The sequence below is a fragment of the Culex quinquefasciatus genome, chromosome 1 (assembly GCF_015732765.1).
Source record: "Culex quinquefasciatus strain JHB chromosome 1, VPISU_Cqui_1.0_pri_paternal, whole genome shotgun sequence".
NCBI classification, from domain to species: domain Eukaryota; kingdom Metazoa; phylum Arthropoda; class Insecta; order Diptera; family Culicidae; genus Culex; species Culex quinquefasciatus.
Genome location: NC_051861.1, coordinates 33,693,458 through 33,711,988, shown reverse-complemented (window position 1 = coordinate 33,711,988; position 18,531 = coordinate 33,693,458). Strand labels below are relative to the sequence as shown.

Here is an 18,531-nt window from a genome sequence, read left to right as displayed (position 1 = left end):
TAAATGCTGAAAAGTTCTACTTTTCAGCACTGAAATGGGTGCTGAAAAGTTGAACTTTTCAGCACTTGTTTCGAAAAGTAACACTTTTCAAAATTTTTTTGATTTAAACGATTTATTGACAAAATATATGAAAATTAGACTTAAAATTTCACTCAATGGGTGTTTTTCGAAATTGCAAAAAATGTTGTATGGAACTCGTTGCAAAACTTGATTTTTTCAGCACTCTTCGTATTTATCCAACTCGGTGAACCTCGTTGGATAAATGTTCGACTCGTGCTGAAAAAATCCTCTTTTTGCAACTTGTTGCATAAACTACTATTTTGATGCAATTTTAAAAAATGTGTTTTTCGACTATTTTTCCGCACCCTGGAAAGGGCAGAATGGGCCATCTTAGAAAACGAGCCATTTCGTCTTATACAACGTAGAAGAGAGATAAGAAATTACTTAAAGGACCTTTCTAACATAGTTCCATGAAATTAGACCACTTTTATAAAAATAGTTACCTACCAAAACAAACATTTTTGAAAATAGTGGTTATATATTGAAATAAGAAACAATTTTTACAAATAAGCATCAAAAAAACTAAAAAATCAACTAATGTTGCATTAAACAAGATTTGTGAAGCTACCACGAGTGAAATAATCCATTCAGCTCAAATTTCGTAACTTGTGATTGTTGTTATAAGGCAGGTGGTCCATTCTGCCCCCAAGCGGATTTTAATTTTACACTTCCACTACCAAGCCTCTAAATGATTTAAAGGTTTCGTTGTTGTTTATCTTGGTAGTTACATCTAGTACTAATATAAACATAGAACAAACTTTTTCAAACAATCCAACTTTTCAGAAAGCTTATTTAAAAACCTCGAAATAAACAACATTTGCGTGGTTTTGTCAATAAATTTACATTTTTGCTAATAATTCGAAAAATACAATAAATTCAAGCGTTGATTTCGGTATGGTGATGTTATTTGACGTCCTTTACTAGACCAGCAGGCTTATCCGAATGGTTGCACTTTACACTTTGTAAGCGGATGATCATGGGATCGATTCCCATCTGCTCCAACCTTCCATTCCGTCGGTACCGGATATTGTTAGGCCGTTAAGTCATTCCAAATATGGGAGTCGTCTCTCTGCTATAAGTACAAACAACATACCAAACCAAACCTGCTGCGGTGGCATCGCTGGCGGCGGTTGGACTCGCAATCCAAAGGTCGTCAGTTCAAACCCTGGGGTGGATGGTTCCTTGGAGTAGAAAGAGGTTTGAGTGCCCTCCCCATTCAAGCTTGGACTCCTAGGTTCAAGCAGGTAACTTATTTTTTGTATAAGACCCTTGCCTTACAGTTGGTCTAAATCCATTCTCAAGCCCAAAACCAAGGGTGGCCCAGTCTGCCCCCCCTCTACCCCTATATGATGAGTTTCCAGAAAAGGTTGCCTAGGAGTTGATAATTGGGAATAAAACCAACTTCACCTGAACCAGATTCTCAAAACCATGCCAGTCGTCCATTACCGGTCGCCCCCTTTCAAGGAGCGCACCAGGGACAAGAAAATGCTTTTGGAAGACGGGAAATTTTGATGCTCCACTTTTTTAAAGGGACAAGGGAAAATCTCCACGGTGTCCCCAAAACAGTTTTGCTAGGAGCTGGACAATTTTTGGAAAGGTATAAGGTCCAGGATACGCTCTTAGCAAGTGTTGCGACCAATGGCATAATGAGATTTTTTTCTTATTTCGGAGTTAAAAAAAATTGCTCGCAGTTTTTTGGTTTATTTAACAAATAATCATAAATAATTTAATAATACCCTCGAAAAGCTTGGAATTTTTATTCAAAAATCTCTTTCGGGGTTTGGCAATTTACTGTTCTTTTCCATTTTTAATAAGAATTGGTCAAATTAGTGATTGAAATTGTTGTTCTTTAAAGATGCATTCAATCCAAATAAAACACATTAGTTTTACTTTGGCTATTGAGCAATTCTTTTTAAAATTTTAATTTTTATATTTTTGAATCCGGCTGAAACTTTTTTGGTGCCTACGGTATGCCAAAATAAGCCATTATGCATCATTAGTTTGTCTATATAATTTTCCATACAAATTTGGCAGCTGTCTATACAAAAATTATGTATGAAAATTCAAAAATGTGTATCTTTTGAAGGAATTTTTTGATCGATTTGGTGTCTTCAGCTAAGTTGTAGGTATTTTTTTTTTTGTTGAGCCTTATGACCACTGCGACCAATTAGAGGAATATTGTGGTGTGACTCTTTTTTTTGTAGCAAATCAGGTTAACCCAACACCATGGAACGATGAGAGGCAGCTCCTGTTTACTGCATGTTGTCCCAGTTAGGGTCGACTTGTTTTATAAAGTCTATCACCCTACTAGGACGGAAATGGTTGATATTGGAGGGATGTAAGATCCCTTTCCCAAAAATAATATTCTAGTTTGAATCAGGGCACCACAATTACACAAAAGGTGCTCTGATGTTTCATTCTCAATATTACAAAATCTACAATTTGCGTTTGGAATTTTCCTCATATTAAATAAGTGGTATTTGCATGGGCAGTGACCAGTTAGTAAACCAGTTATCACCCTTAAATTTTTCTTATCTAGTTTTAATAGTTCTCGAGATAGTTTCCCACCTGGAAAGATAAATCTTTTTGCTTGTCTGGAAGTATCTGTAGAATTCCAGATTGAATTGATTGTTAATTGTTCCCAACGTTTTAGCTCCATTTTCAGAGAACAATCTGGAACACCAAAGAAAGGTTCTGGGCCAATGAAGTCAGTTTCAGATCCTTTCCTTGCCAGACTGTCCGCGTTTTCGTTTCCTAAAATTCCACAATGACCAGGAACCCAGTAAAGATTGACCGAGTTCTTTTGGGACAATTGCTTTAGTAATTTTATTCCTTCCCATACTAGTCTTGACTGGCAGGTATACCCTTTCAGAGCATTTAGTGCTGCCAAGCTGTCGGAAAAGATACAGATATTAGCTAATCTATAATTTCTTTTGAGGCAAATGTGCAAACATTCAATTATTGCATAAACTTCTGCTTGAAAAACTGTTGGAAATTGTCCCATTGGAACAGATGTCTTAATTCCTGGTCCAAACACTCCAGCTCCCGTTTTATTATTCATTCTAGAACCATCCGTGTAGAACAGAATAGAGCCTGGACGAAGATTAGGCCCACCATTATCCCACTCGTAGCGACTTTTAGCGTCCACTGTGAACGGAATGTCATAGTTAGCCTTTGTCGGCATCCAGTCTACTATTGAGTTTAACGCCGGATTCAAGGTAAAGTTTTTAAGGACTTCTAGGTGCCCTGTCAAATCTTCATCTTGAATTCTTGTGGCTCGATTCATTAATAAAGCACTCTTAAGGGCTTCTAATTCTATGAATTTATGAAGAGGAAGTAAATTTAACAAGGAGTTTAGTGCAGCAGATGAAGTGCTGTGCTTAGCTCCAGTTATTGAAATGGTGGCTAATCTTTGCAGCTTAGCTAATTTAATTTGGGCAGTTGATTCTTTAACTTTCGGCCACCACACAAGTGACGCATACGTAATTCTTGTTCTAACTATGCATGTATATATCCAATAAATCATTTTAGGGCGGAGACCCCACTTTTTTCCAAATGTTTTTTTACTCAGCCATAGAGAATTAATTCCTTTGTTTAATACATTATTCAGGTGAGCATTCCAATTAAGTTTCCTATCTAAAGTAATACCAAGATATTTCACTTCGTTAGAATACTCAATAGTTGTCCCACGAATAGCAAGATTAGGTAGTACTAGTGACCTTCGTCTTGTGAACGGTATTATAACTGTTTTAGAGGGATTTATACCAAGACCCTCATTTTTACACCATTTTGAGATAAAATTCAAGGCCGATTGCATTCGGTTACAAATTTCGCTACCTATTTTTCCCCGAACTATTATACAGATGTCATCCGCATAGCTGATCAGTTCAAAGCCGAGACTCGCCAACTTTTTCAGAAGATCGTCGACTACTAATGACCATAGCAGAGGTGATAGAACTCCACCTTGTGGACATCCCCTCCGTGGTCTGATTACCAATCGTTCTCCTCCAAGGTCGGCAGATATCTCCCTTTCAATAAGCATTGTTTCAATCCATTTGATAATCCATGAACCAAAGCCCCTTGATTCCATGGCGGAACGCATAGAGCTGTGAGATGCATTATCAAAAGCTCCTTCAATGTCTAGGAAAGCAGCCAGAGCTACTTCCTTGGCTTTGAGGGACTTCTCAATTTTAGAAACTAAACAGTTTAAAGCAGTTATAGTAGATTTACCACTTTGGTATGCAAATTGGCTATTACTTAGAGGAAATTTGATCAAGAACGTTTTTTTTACAAAATCATCAAGAATTTTTTCCATAGTTTTCAATAAAATAGAAGAGAGACTAATTGGACGGAAGGATTTGGGACTTGTTTTGTCCCTTTTCCCGACTTTTGGAATAAATATGACCCGTACCTCTCTCCAAGCTTTTGGGATATAGCCAAGAGCGATACTGGTTGTAGGTATACACAGCAAATAAAGTAGTAATTCAGCTGCGTGTAAAAGGCCTGGGTGTAAAATAAGTTTTGCATTATTTTATGAAATTCTGTGTAATATAACACGCTAACATATGTAGCCCATCAGTATGGGAAACCTACTTGACAAAAATGTGCTCACATATACGTTTATCCTTTCCATTTTTCATCGGTCTGATGGCCGAGCGGGCTAAGACGCCAGTCCTTACTGTAGGTGCTGGGTTTGAGTCCCGTCGGTTGCAACTTTTTTTTGTGTATACAAAAATTGTACATGTAGTTTGTAATATTAAGTGTCTTTTTGGCGAAGGTGATGTGCATGCTTTTGCATGCGATTTTACCATCGGATTTTTTGCTGTGTAGGTATAAGGACTACACTGAAAAAAAATCACATTTTGTCACTAAAACTTGATTTGACAAAACACTATTTTTTGATTTTTTGATATATTTTAGGGAACTTCAAATGCCAACTTTTCAAAAATTTCCAGAATGTGCAAAAAATCTTTGACCTTGTTATGAATTTTTGAATCAATCCTTTTTTTTTCGAAAAATCGAAATAATGGTCACAATTTTTTTAACTTCATTTTTCGATGTAAACAACTAATTTGCAATCAAAAAGTACTCTAGTGAAATTTCGATAAAGTGCATCGTTTTCATGTCAGCTGTTTTTAGGTAACGTTTTGAGAATAGTCGCAATCATTCATTTTTTTTTTAATTAGCCCACTCTAGAAAAAAATATTTTGAAAAGCTGAGAAAATTCTCTATATTTTGTTTTTTTTTTTTAACTTTGTAGATACGGACCATAGTTGCTGAGATATTGCAATGCACAGATTTAAAAACAAGAAAATTGATGTTTTCTGAGTTTCACCCAAACAAACCACCTTTTTCTAATGTCGATATCTCAGCAACAAATGGTCCGATTTTCAATGTTAAAATATGAAACATATTTGAAATTTTCCGATCATTCTGAAAACAATATTTTCATTTTTTTAAATGCAATTAATTATTGAAAAAATACATATAAAATCAGATAAAACACATTTAGCAGTTTACTCAAATAAAAACCCGAACATGCTGTTAGAGCACAGAAATGCATTTCAAAGGTGATTATAATAAAACTTGTTGAAACTGTTAATTTTTTGCATACCCTCATTTTTTGAGCCGATTTTAGGTTTGGATGGGGGGAAAGAAAGAAATTTTGAAAAATATTTGCAAAGCCTAAATTAATTAAAAGGGGGCACCCGAATGGATTTTTTTTGTGATATTTGTGAATGATCCCCTGACAATTTAAAAGAAATGACGAATCTGCAGTAACCCTAATAGACTTTTATTAGGTAATTTAAAACAAAACATTTCATTTAAAAATGTCGTGTTTTTTCTCTAACTTTGCAGAGTTATTTTATTATCATGTGAATAGATTTTTCTGATGCATCTCGAGCATTGTGTAATAATTTCTGTTTTTTACCTTTCATACTAATGAAAGGTATTGATGTTTACATTGGCTTCAAAAGAAACTGCTGGAATGAAAAACGACATGAAAATACCGAATTTTGTGTATTACTTGTACAAATGTCAGCGAGCAAAATGTGCCCTTGGTTGAACAGTAGGGCGCCCAGAAAAAATGACAAGCGGAAAACGTTTTTTTTTTGTTATTTTAAGCATCTGTGCAAATTTTGAGCCAAATTGGTTGAGATTAACCCATTGATACTCGAGCCTAAAGCTGAAAAAAAAAAATGTTTTTTATACAAAAATGACTATATAAAATCACTAATATCTTTTCAGGATCGAGTTTTACAGATTGGGTATGTTCTCCAAAGTTATAGAGCATTAAATTTTCAATAAGAATCTCACTTTTGGGAATATTTGGATAAAAGTTATGTTTTCCATACATTTTTATGATGAGATTTTTACGGTTTTCCTTGCCATTTTCTACAGATTTGAAAAAAAGGATGGAATTTGAATTGGAAGCAGTAAACATCTTAAAGAACTCTGTGCAGGAAGAATGATATCATTTCATTCATATGTTTTCGAGAAATTTCAATTTGAAGTGAAAAATTAGTGGTGCTTTTGTGCAACCATGGGCGTTAGAGGGTTAATGTTGACCGATTTTGCTCATATTTGGCCCAAAGTCCAAAATAGCTCAAGGAGCAATAATCAGCTTGTGGAGCGAGGTTTTGAGAAAAAAATCCCATATTCTGGGCACCCTGTTGGGCAGTATTAGATGGTTTGATATGATTTCATGTTACCACGAGTTATTGTGGTATTACGAAAAGTTTACAGAATTACGGTATAATACTGAAAACAGTATCCACAAATAGCAAAAGTAATTAGCACGTCAAATCGCTTCAACCAACAAGTCGATCGATGGCCGCGAAAGTGTCCTACGCAGCAGCAGCACACGTGTTGATCTAGTAAGAACACTTTTTAACGATCTCGTTCAATTGTGGAACCTTTCCCGTCATAGGATCAGTCGCAGTTCAATTTCGAAGGCAAGTGGTCGTGCGAAAACTGGTCTAAGCTCTTCTGTTTGAAAAAAAAAAAAAACGCGTGTTAAGGCTAAAATTGCGAATTTCAAGTGAGACTCTAAAGAACTCTAAAGATTAAAGCGAGTGCACTCGAGAGCGGAACAGATCGATTAATTTCACTTAAAAGTGGCGGTTTAGATGCGCCTTAAGACAAGTGGCTATCAATTGTGCTTGATTAACGCGACGCCAAAGGCGCCTTTTAATTAGTCTCATAAAGAACTTTTGGGGAAAAGGGTGATGCAGATGAAAATGATTAAAATTAAACAAACATAAAACTGATCTATTTAAATGTGAAAATCGCGGTCAGCAACTCTGATGAAAACAAACGGATGCTAGTGCGCAGGTACGTTAGCAGGTTATGATAATGCTAACCTGTCACAATCGACGTAATAGTTAATACAAGTTAATACGATTAAGTCATTAGCATTTAATAGCTAATGATTAAAAGAACATTGTTCAATCGTCAATGTTATCTGTCACAATGTAGGAAGTGAGGGAAAAAGTGATCGGCTCTAATTGAATTGTGCGCCACTCTAATTTTGCCGCATTTCTAGTCGGGAGTTGGGGCAGGTCGGATGGATTTTAGTGGTGCTGATGGTGGCTTTAGTTCGGTATCAGTGATAAGGTAATCCGTTGGCGTTAAGTCCAGCAAAACGAAAGCTGTTGTATACCAGTAGGAACTTGACGCAACTTAATTACGACAATATCAAGGATAATGATACAGCAGTGAGCACATAAAATATACGTACAAAACGATGGAAAACAACAACGCTAAGGATCCGGGTAAGTGTTTGAAACATTTAATTCAATATAGAGCAATTCTCTACGAAATCGGTCTTTTTTCTTCAATTTTAATTTTTGTATTTTTTAATCCGGCTGAAACTTTTTTGGTGCCTTCGGTATGCCCAAAGAAGCCATTTTAAATCATTTGTTTGTCCATATAATTTTCCATACAAATTTGGCAACTGGCCATACAAAAATGATGTATGAAAATTCAAAAATCTGTATCTTTTGAAGGATTTTTTGATCGATTTGGTGTCTTCGGCAAAGTTGTAGGTATGGATACGGACTACATTGAAAAAAATGATACACGGTAAAAAAATTTTTTTTGATTTTTTAATTAACTTTTTATCACTAAAACTTGATTTGCAAAAAAAAACACTATTTTTGATTTTTTTTTATATGTTTTAGAGGACATAAAATGCAAACTTTTCAGAAATTTCCAAGTTGTGCAAAAAATCTTTGAACGAGTTATGAATTTTTGAATGCAAAATCAAATTTGCAATCAAATCAATTTTTCGATGCAAAATCAAATTTGCAATCAAAAAGTACTTTAGTGAAATTTTGATAAATTGCACCGTTTTCAAGTTAAATCCATATTTAGGTGACTTTTTTGAAAATAGTCGCAGTTTTTATTTTTTTAAATTAGTGCACATGTTTGCTCACTCTTGAACAAAAATATTTTTGAAAAGCTGAGAAAATTCTCTATATTTTGCTTTTTTGAACTTTGTTGATACTACCCTTAGTTGCTGAGATATTGCAATGCAAAGGTTTAAAAACAGGAAAATTGATGTTTTCTAAGTCTAAGGTGAAGTAAAACGTCGGTCCCGGTTTCTCCTGTCTCGTCAGAGGCGCTGGAGCAGAAATCCCACGTTAGAGGAAGGCCATGCCCCGGGGGGCGTAGTGCCAATAGTTTCGTTTTAAGTCTTACCCAAACAACCCACATTTTTTTAATGTCGATATCTCAGCAACTAATGGTCCAATTTTCAATGTTAAAATATAAAACATTCACGAAATTTTTAAATCTTTTCGAAAAAAATATTTTCAGAATTTTTAAACCAAGACTAACAATTTAAAAGGGCGTAATATTGAATGTTTGGCCCTTTTTAAATGTTAGTCTAGACTTGAAAATTCTGAAAATATTTTTTTCGAAAATATTGGAAAATTTCACGAATGTTTCATATTTTAACATTGAAAATCGGACCATTAGTTGAGATATCGACATTAAAAAATTGTGGGTTGTTTGGGTAAGACTTAGAAAACATCAATTTTCAACCTTTGCATTGCAATATCTCAATAACTAAGGGTCGTATCAACAAAGTTCAAAAATACAAAATATAGAGAAATTTCTCAGTTTTTCAAAAGTATTTTTTTAAAGGTGTGCACTAATTTAAAAAAATTACAAACTGCGACTATTTTCAAAAAAGTCACCTAAATATGGATTTAACTTGAAAACGGTGCAGTTTATCAAAATTTCACTAAAGTACTTTTTGATTGATTGACATCGAAAAATGAAGTTGAAAAATAATTGCGAACAATATTTCGATTTTTTGAAAAAATCAGTATTAATTCAAAAATTCATAGCTCGCTCAAAGTTTTTTGCACAACCTGGAAATTTCTGAAAAGTTGGCATTTTATGTCCTCTAAAACATATAAAAAAAAAAAAAAATCAAAAATAGTGTATTTTTGCAAATCAAGTTTTAGTGATAAAAAGTTAAGTAAAAAATCACCATTTTTTTACCGTCTATAATTTTTTCCAGTGTAGTTCGTATCCATACCTACAACTTTGCCGAAGACACCAAATCGATCAAAAAATTTCTTCAAAAGATACACGTTTTTGAATTTTCATACATCATTTTTGTATGGCCAGCTGCCAAATTTGTATGGAAAATTATATGGACAAACTAATGATGCAAAATGGCTTCTTTGGGCATACCGAAGGCACCAAAAAAGTTTCAGTCGGATTAAAAAATACAAAAAAAAAATCGAATGACCGAAATCTGAGAGAACTGCTCACGTGCCGAGCACGATTTCGTTTGTTTCAACTTCGTAGGTATGCAGGGTGGGGCAACTGCTCCACCATCCTCAGAGATTTGTTCTTAATTTGGTCAGGGGGTGTCCACAAATTACGTTATTTTCAAAACGTCTTCAAAATGACGATCATGACAGATGCTTTCAGTTATCGTTGCCGATGAAAACAAATGTTCAAATGTTGCCCAGTTTTTGTTCCACGTCGAGGCCAAGTTGTCTTGAATTTTGAAAATAGGGGGACAGGGGGTAATATGCACCCCTGAGGGAAAACTGTGATTTCTCAACCATAACAGCATTTCTGTAAAAGAATTTCGTTAGATGTTCCTCAAAATTGTTTAAAAATAACAGATTTCTAAAAATATTTTTAATTACTTTCAAACAACCATGCGGGGCAATATGCACCGCAACATTGGGGCAAAATGCACCGGGTAAAAGCAGTTTTCACTAGTCACCACTAGATGACACCGCTGTTTTTACAAAGGAGCTTCACAGCAGTGCATTTTGCCCCGACCCCGCTTTTTGCAGAAAATTTAATTGAAAATGCTTTTTTTGATGTTTTTGGACTCATCTATCTTCAGAATAATGAAGATTATGGCAAAAAATATATACCTCAACACTTAGAATAACAATAAATGCTTTTTTATTGCCCAAAAATCATAATGAAAGTTCAATGAAAATTAGATGAAAACACAACATTTTACAGTTTTGCAAATAACTTAAGCTGTTTTTATACCACGATGCTCAAATTTGTCCAGCATGGTTTAGCAGTGTTAAGCTTCCAATTTCTATGATTTTTCCCCCGGAAACTTCTTCCAAATACCGAGAAAGCCAAGGGGTGCATTTTGCCCCGGGGGTGCATATTACCCCCTCTCCCCCTATATTATTTTACAGAAAATCTTTGCCAAATATAAAATTTTTCTAAATTATGCATGCAAGTTTTGTATGGGGAAATAAAACTTGGCATTTCTGGAAAGGAGAGAAAACCTGTTGACCGAGCCACGTAGCCCAGTGGTAACGCTTCCGCCTCGTAAGCGGTAGATCGGGTTTCAAATCCCGGCTTGAACCAAGACAACTGGTGATCTTTTCCCTTCTGGATTCGATTCTTTTGCGTCTAAGACAGCTAAAATCGGATGCAATGGCGCGGAGATATGATTTTTTAAAAAAAAAAGAGGTTTTTGCGAAAAATTACGAAAATTGCCATTTTTTGAACCACCCTAGCACGATGTAGGTCACCCTAACGGCCAAACAAAAAAATACGGGTCTAATTATTTTAGCCAAGGAACCCCCAGAAAATTTTTGAGCCCGATCGGAGAACTTTTTTTCGGATTAGGCTCTTTTCAAATGGAATTGCTGAACATTAACCATAATATGTTAACATTAGGTGTATTAATAAACTGTCACTGAATCCGCTTTGTAAATGCCTGCCCCGATACTCTTCACGGGTGTTCCCCTCAGGATCCGGGTAAAATTTACTTAGAGAAAACCTGTAAATTTTTCATGCATTTGAATTAAACGCGGATTCATTTTCAGTGGAAAACAATTTGGTCTCTGACATACGAAATTTATCTATTTGCTACACTCAAATCCCGATGGTTTGACACCAACTGTTGTCAAACAAACGGGGTCACTTTTTAGTGTGACACCCCTTTTACACGGAGTTAACACACACTACCAAACGTTTGTTTTGATAGTGTGCGTGAGCGCCTTGTAAAAAGTGACAGTTCGTCACTTTTTGTCTTATTTTTGATGGTATTTTGCGGTCAAAATGGCAATGATAACATATTGAAATTTTTTTTTCAATTTAAAAGGCAATCAAATATTCAAATTTGATTAAATTGAAGTCGCAGAACTCGAATTTGATGTTTAATTAAAAGAATATGATTTTTTTGCTCGTGATTCGATTATTCGAAGTCCCATACAAAACTCCGCAGTGGATGGATCCTGTGGATTTCACATCCTAGTTTTAAATCATGTTTAGAAATGTTAAATTTGTCATGATTATCTACAATAATTTTCCTGTAACTTTCATCGAATGAAATTTATTAGAAGTTTATGTTTGTTAAGATTTATCTTTCCGCATCACACAGAGGCCCTATCACTGGAACATGCCAAAGATCCAACGTTCGAGGAAGCTCTCGCACAAACTAGTAAGTCAAGGTTCGTTTTAGAATAAGCATTAAAAAATAACTGATTTTTTCAATCCCCACCCAGAATTCGGCCTCTTCAACTACCTGCTCATTGCCGTGTCCGGCACGATCCTGACCGCCGTCCTCCTCGAAACGCTCGGCATCAGCTATGTGGTGGCGGTCGCCGAATGTGACCTGGATCTTTCCACGCAGCAAAAGGGCGTCCTCGGTGCGGTCGCTTTCGCCGGGGTCATAATAAGCTCCCACCTGTGGGGCTTCCTAGCCGACACCCGGGGTCGTCGCCGAGTGATCGTGCCTACGCTTTTTGCGGCTTTTGCCTCAACCGTTGCGTCCAGCTTGATGACCAACTTTTGGGCGATGGCCGCGTGCCGGTTCATGACTGGATTCTTGTAGGTTCACGATTTAAGTTGAAGATTTTTAAGAGAGTTTGTTGACCTCTTTCTCTTGCAGCATTTCCGGATCATCGGCCACGATCTTCGCGTACCTCGGAGAGTACCACACCAGCCAGTACGGGTCGCGATCGATCATGGGAGCGTCCGCCGTGTTTGGACTTGGTGGCTTGCTGCTGCCGGGCGTGGCCTTCGTCGTGATCAACCAAACGTGGCAGGTTACGATTCCGTTCGTGGAGATCGTGTACCGACCGTGGAGGTTGTTTCTCGTAGTCTGTGGACTGCCTAGCTTGTTCAGCGCGATCGCACTGCTCGGTGTTCCCGAGAGTCCCAAGTTTGTGTTCAGCCAAGGGAACAGTAAGGAAGCTATCGAGACTATAAAGTGGATGCACCGGATGAATGTGGGCAAGAAAGAAGCACCGCTTGAGATTCAACGGATCGTGGCTAGTTCGGATGAAGGTCAACTGTCCACAGAGTCTAATTCCATGTGGGAGCAGATTTGGCAGCAGACGGCGCCACTGTTCAGGGGATCCTACCTCAAAAGGACGACAATTGTCTGCATTCTACAGTTTGGATCTTCGCTAGCTGCCCAGGGCATGTACATGTTCTTTCCGGGGATCCTCAATCAGATGGCACAGGCGCAGGACGCTGGCATCCATAGAACCACCGTCTGCCAGGTTGTCTACGCTCATAGGAATTCAACGGAACAGTCCGACTACCAGCAAAACTGCAGCCAAACGTTGGACCTTTCCACGTACGGATATTCATTCATTCTGGAGGCAATCTACACGGTTGGATTCGCGCTGATCGGAGTCATCATCAACATCGTCGGACGACTATCGATCCTGGTGTTTGTCTTCACGTGCTGCGCCGTTGCTGGACTGTTGGTCATCTTCGTCAACATTCCGCTGCTAGCCATTTGGTTCTACCTGATCCTGCTTCTTTGCGGATTCTGTACAAACGTCGTTGGAGCCATTACGGTGGATCTTTACCCAACAAACCTAAGGTAATCCTTACTAAACTGTTAATAACATTCAAAAACATTAAATAACAATTTTAGAGCCATGGCTGTGTGCATCTCGATGATGGTGGGTCGGCTGGGAAGCGTCGTCGGAGCCAATCTACTGGGCTTCTTGCTGGACAGCCAGTGTGAGCTAACCTTTGCGATACCGGGAACGTTCCTGCTGGTGTGTGGCATGCTGTCGTTCTTCATTCCAGGAATTACTGCTGGGCGGCGACCCAAGGAAGAGGAAAAGGTTGAGGCGACAACAAATGAATAGTTTTTAAGGCGTTTTACTCTTCAAAGCAGTACCAGTTTGGGGAAGTGATAAGTAAAACATATCAAAAGAATCTACTATATAGTTAACATCGATCTTCCAGCAATCAGTTAAAACCAAAGCGAAATTCCTAACATACGAAGAGAGTAACTTGATGTATAAGCTTTCAATGCTTTAATCCGTACTGCTATTTTAATAAAATAATTTACAATCGCAACTGCTTTCCAAATTGTCTATGGATTTTATTTTTGCCTAGACTAGTAATCTTTTTTTTAACTTGGATGGCCCACCTCTTACCCATACACAGTTTTTGTAGCATTGTAGCGAGCAGATATCTTTCGATAATTCGTCGTTCGTGTTTTGAGAGTGTCCTGTAATCTTGACTCTACTTCCGTGTATGACCATCCATTTCTCTCGTGTCCTATCTCAAGGCGCTCTAACAAATCCTGTGTCGAGTCATTTTATGAATCAGATTGCAGGTTTTTTTTTTATCCATTTAGGGTATTGGTTGTATAGTTTAAAACCTTTGTAAAACAACGAGTTCTGTGTACAAGCCTTCCTCCAAATCTGCAACCTGAGATCGTCAGCTCCTCTAGTGTCGTGCTCATGGATATCCCTTCCGCGTACCATGGCCTCCGTCAAGTATTGTGGTGCCATCCTTTCCTTCACACGAAAAACAAAAACAAGTGTGTTGTATTCGATCCGTTGCTTCACCGACATCCACTGCAAACATTCGAGCATGCTCCGTCTTGTTGTCAGTCGATCACATCTAAGGATGAGCCGCATGATTTTGCTCTGGAGAACTTGTATCCTCTTCATTTGCCGTTGTGTTGCCAAGAACACGATCGATGAGCAGTAGTCGAAGTGCTGCGCGATCAGCGAGTTGTACAACTGAACCTTTGTCTCTGCTGTCAAGTAACGATTAATCCTACACAAAACGCCAAACTTTCGTGCTGCTTTCCGAATAGTGTAATCGATGTGTTCGTTGAAATTCAGCTTTTCATCCAGCATGACTCCGAGGTATTTCATCGTCTCGACACGCTCCACGATTCCTCCATCCATCTGTACGCTCCTTCTGCAATCCTTTGGCCTGCCGTGTCGTCACCAACATGCACTTTGTCTTCGTAATGTTCAGCTGCAGTTTTTTCCACTTTAAGCATTCTGAGAACCCGCCCAGCTCTTCGTTCATTATATCAAAACACTCATCGAAGCTGTCACCAACAACAAATAGTACCGTGTCATCAGCGAACAGGTTTACCTGTACTCTCTTCAGCGCCTGTTTGATGTCGTTTATGTAGAGGATAAATAATAGTGGCCCTAGCACGCTTCCTTGTGGAACTCCAAGATCCACTGCTGTTTCCGCTGAGACTGCGTCGTTGTACCTCGTGACATGCTTCCGGTTTTCTAGGTAACTGCTGAACCATTTCAAGACCGTTCCACGAATCCTGCTTTTCTTCAGCACACGTATCAATTTAGTCCGGTCAATGGTCTCGAAGGCCCGCTTCAAATCTACGAAGACTGACAGAACAATATTTCCTTTTTCAATGCACTGTTTCCACTTCAGCAACAGGAGATTCAGCGCCGACTCGCGCGAGTGATGTTTTCGAAAACCAGATTGCTGTTTCAGCAGCACGCCAGTTTGATCAATGAACGCCACCAGTTGTTCCTTCACGCAATCCAACCAAGTTCCAGCTGGATGGTAAGGGCATGAATCTTTTCAAGGATTGACTGTTAATGTTTTTTTAATAAAAAAATGATAGATTAACGGTAATCCATAACAAATCTACAATGTTTATTCACAAATTATAAAAATTTGGTTTGGTCTATTGGTCTTATACATACCTAATTAAAAAAAACCCTGTCTTAATATTCTCAACATCCCCGGCATGACACTAATTAGGAGTGCTACACTGCCGTCCTACGCATATTTGTCCCATGTCATTTTTTGTCGATTCTGACCTTTTGTCATTTTTAGGTGTAGATTGACGTTTACTTTTCGAAAAACACATAAAAATTTGTTTTTACTAAGTTTACGAACAAAGTACTAGGATTTAATCTACAACAACTTAAGCCGATCAAGCGGATTTTTTTTTTGAGCCAGTATAAACCAGAAGATTGCCAAGATGATTTCGGGAGAAAATCCGCTGGTCCAGTGAATTTTTTCACTGGACGAGCGGTTTTTTGCACTGGATCAGCGTACTGGAAACTGTGACAAGCGATAAAACGATAAATATCTGGAGAGTCAGATGATTTTCCAAGTAATTTGGATATTTCTCAATGAGTGAAACTATCAAATTTTTCTTCACACTACGGGTTTGAATTTCTGCCACAGTAGTAGAGAACTACTGGCTATTGGCTAGTATTTCTGCTAATCTTTAACGAAAACAGCCCAGAAAAGCTAATGGAAGTATTAGACTACGACAAACAAAGAAACAAACTCGCAAAAAAATTAACTTTTTGACAGTTTGTTTGTTTGTGAGTTTGGCAAACTATCAAAAACAAAAAAGAGCAAGTCTAATATCTCCTTCAGTTGCTGGTTTTGATTTTGCTCTACTGCTGATTTTAGCTAAAAAATTTCACTGGTTGAGAGAAAATTTTGGCAAATATCAGCAAAATAAAGTCAGCATGATACATGAAATGCGGTTATTTGACCGAAAAATCTATTTCAAGAGGATAAAAATCAGGTTCCTCGCAAAACTTCCTCAAAATTGATAAACGTTTTTACGAAAATGTTGGATTTTTAGAATAAATTTCTGGATTTAGCAGCTGAGCAACTCTCTACGAAATCGGTCGATTTCGACCATTTTTATTTTTTGTATTTTTTATTTGGCTCAAACTTTGTGAGGGTCTTCCCTATGACCAAAGAAGCTATTTTGTGTCATTGGTTCACCCATACAAGTCTCCATACAATTTTGGATGCTGTCCATACAAAAATGGTAAGTAAATATTCAAACAGCTGTAACTTTTGAATGAATTTTCTGATCAATTTGGTGTCTTCGGCAAAGTTGTAGGTATTGTTGAGGACTATTGAGAAAAAAATAGGTACGCGGAAAAAAATTGCAGATTTTTTAATCAACTTTTTTTTCACAAAAACTCAATTTCCCAAAATAGGTATTTTTGATTTTCAAGATTTTTTGATATGTTTTAGGAAACAAAAATTAACTTTTGAGCCTTAGAGAAACATGGTCAAAAAATCTGCCGCCGACATTTTATGCAAAACAAATTTGATGTAATTTTTTAATGTAAAATTGAATTTCCAATCGAAAAGTATTTACTATCGGTTTCAAGATATAGCCAAAAGTAAGTTTGATTTTAGGTAAATATTAACAGTTTTTAGTTTTTTTTTAAATAGTGACCATGAGTGACCATTTCTAAAAAAAAATAATAGGTTCAGAAAATTTGCAATAAAATTGTCTAAGAGACATTGAAGATTGGACCTCTGGTTGCTGAGATAAAACCGCTTAAAGAAACAGAAACAGGAACATTGAAGTTTTCTAAGTCTCACCCAAACAACCCACCATTTTCTAAAATGGTCCGATTTTCAATGTTAAAACATGAAATATTCGTGAAATTCTTCGATATTTTCGAAAAAAATATCTTGAAAATTTAACATTTTAAAAGGGCCAAACATTTAATACTACGCCTATTTATTTTTTTTTCAAACTTTTTTTTTTTTGAAAAGATCGGAAAATTTCACGAATTTTTCATGCTTTAACATCAAAAATCGGACCATTAGTTGCAAAGATATCAGAAAATGGTGGGTTTTTTGGGTGAGACTTAGAAAACTTCATTATTCCTGTTTCTGTTTCTTTAAACCGCTGTATCTCATCAACCAGAGGTCCAATCTTCATTTTTTACCTTTTGGGATATTATTTTTGACGTAAATTTTTCTATCGTTTGATATTTGGACCGAGCCACGTAGCATAGTGGTAACGCTTCGGCCTCGTAAGCGGTAGATCGGGTTTCAAATCCCGGCTCGGACCAACACAACTGGTGATCTCTTCCCTTCTGGATTCGATTGCTTAGTAAAGGGGAGGTATCGTGTATCGTCACAGGCTGACCATTATAAAGACACCTTAGGAAGACAACCTTTGGAATTTTAATTAACCATAACATGGTAACATTAAGTTGATTAATAAACTGTCACTGAATTCGCTTTGTACATGCCGGCCCCGATACTCTTCACGAGTGTTCCCCTCAGGATCAGGGAAAGATTTACTACTTTACTTTTTGATATTTTCTGCCAAATAACTGCATTCTGATACAGTAGTTGTTCGGTAACTGGGCGTTGTTTCACTGGGCTGCTCGATAACTGGGCCGTAGCCCAGTTAAAAAGCTGCCAAACGTCAAAAAAAAACAAAACAAACCAAAATGACCGAGGGGTTTATGGATGCAAAAATCATATTCAATAAATAAAAAAAACTTTTTTCAAACTTTTGTTTAATTTCAAGTTTCAACTTAAGAAAAATGAAAAGTAAGCATTGTAAATAAATTTGAGTAACTTTTATTTTTAAATTTCATCTGAAAAATATTATACATCGGTGGTCCCCTCGTTATTTTTTGTTCAGCCCAGTTAACGAGCAACATTTGGTGACTGGGCTACGTTCTCAGCCCAGTTACCGAACAACTACTGTATTTAGTTTTTTTGTCGATTGACCCACCTCCGAAAGTAAATTTCCACTTACGTGGTTCTCTCACCGGATCCGCATTCGTGTGATACTTTTCATACCGTGTCATATCATCCTGGGCGTTTTCCATATAATTGCAGCTCTAAAGAATAAAGGAGAAAAGAAAAATGATTAAAATAACAGTCACAGTTATATTCAGCACATCAAATGCGTCTTTATTTCACTTG

General features: G+C 37.1%; 1 protein-coding gene across 3 annotated transcripts; it reads left to right on the top strand.

The window, feature by feature from the left end:
• Positions 1–6,991: 6,991 nt before the first annotated feature.
• LOC6039599 (synaptic vesicle glycoprotein 2B) lies at positions 6,992–13,896 on the top strand. Of its 3 annotated transcripts, none has more exons than XM_038256095.1 (6): positions 6,992–7,395; positions 7,607–7,835; positions 11,951–12,010; positions 12,075–12,399; positions 12,461–13,405; positions 13,460–13,896. In XM_038256095.1, exons 2-6 carry the CDS (start codon positions 7,808–7,810, stop codon positions 13,677–13,679), a joined length of 1,578 nt encoding a protein of 525 aa, XP_038112023.1. In that variant the 5' UTR covers positions 6,992–7,395; positions 7,607–7,807; the 3' UTR covers positions 13,680–13,896. The 3 variants fall into 3 exon arrangements, with proteins under 3 accessions (XP_038112023.1, XP_038112015.1, XP_001849178.2); XM_038256087.1 differs by having other exon boundaries at positions 7,540–7,835; XM_001849126.2 differs by having other exon boundaries at positions 6,992–7,835.
• Positions 13,897–18,531: the final 4,635 nt, after the last annotated feature.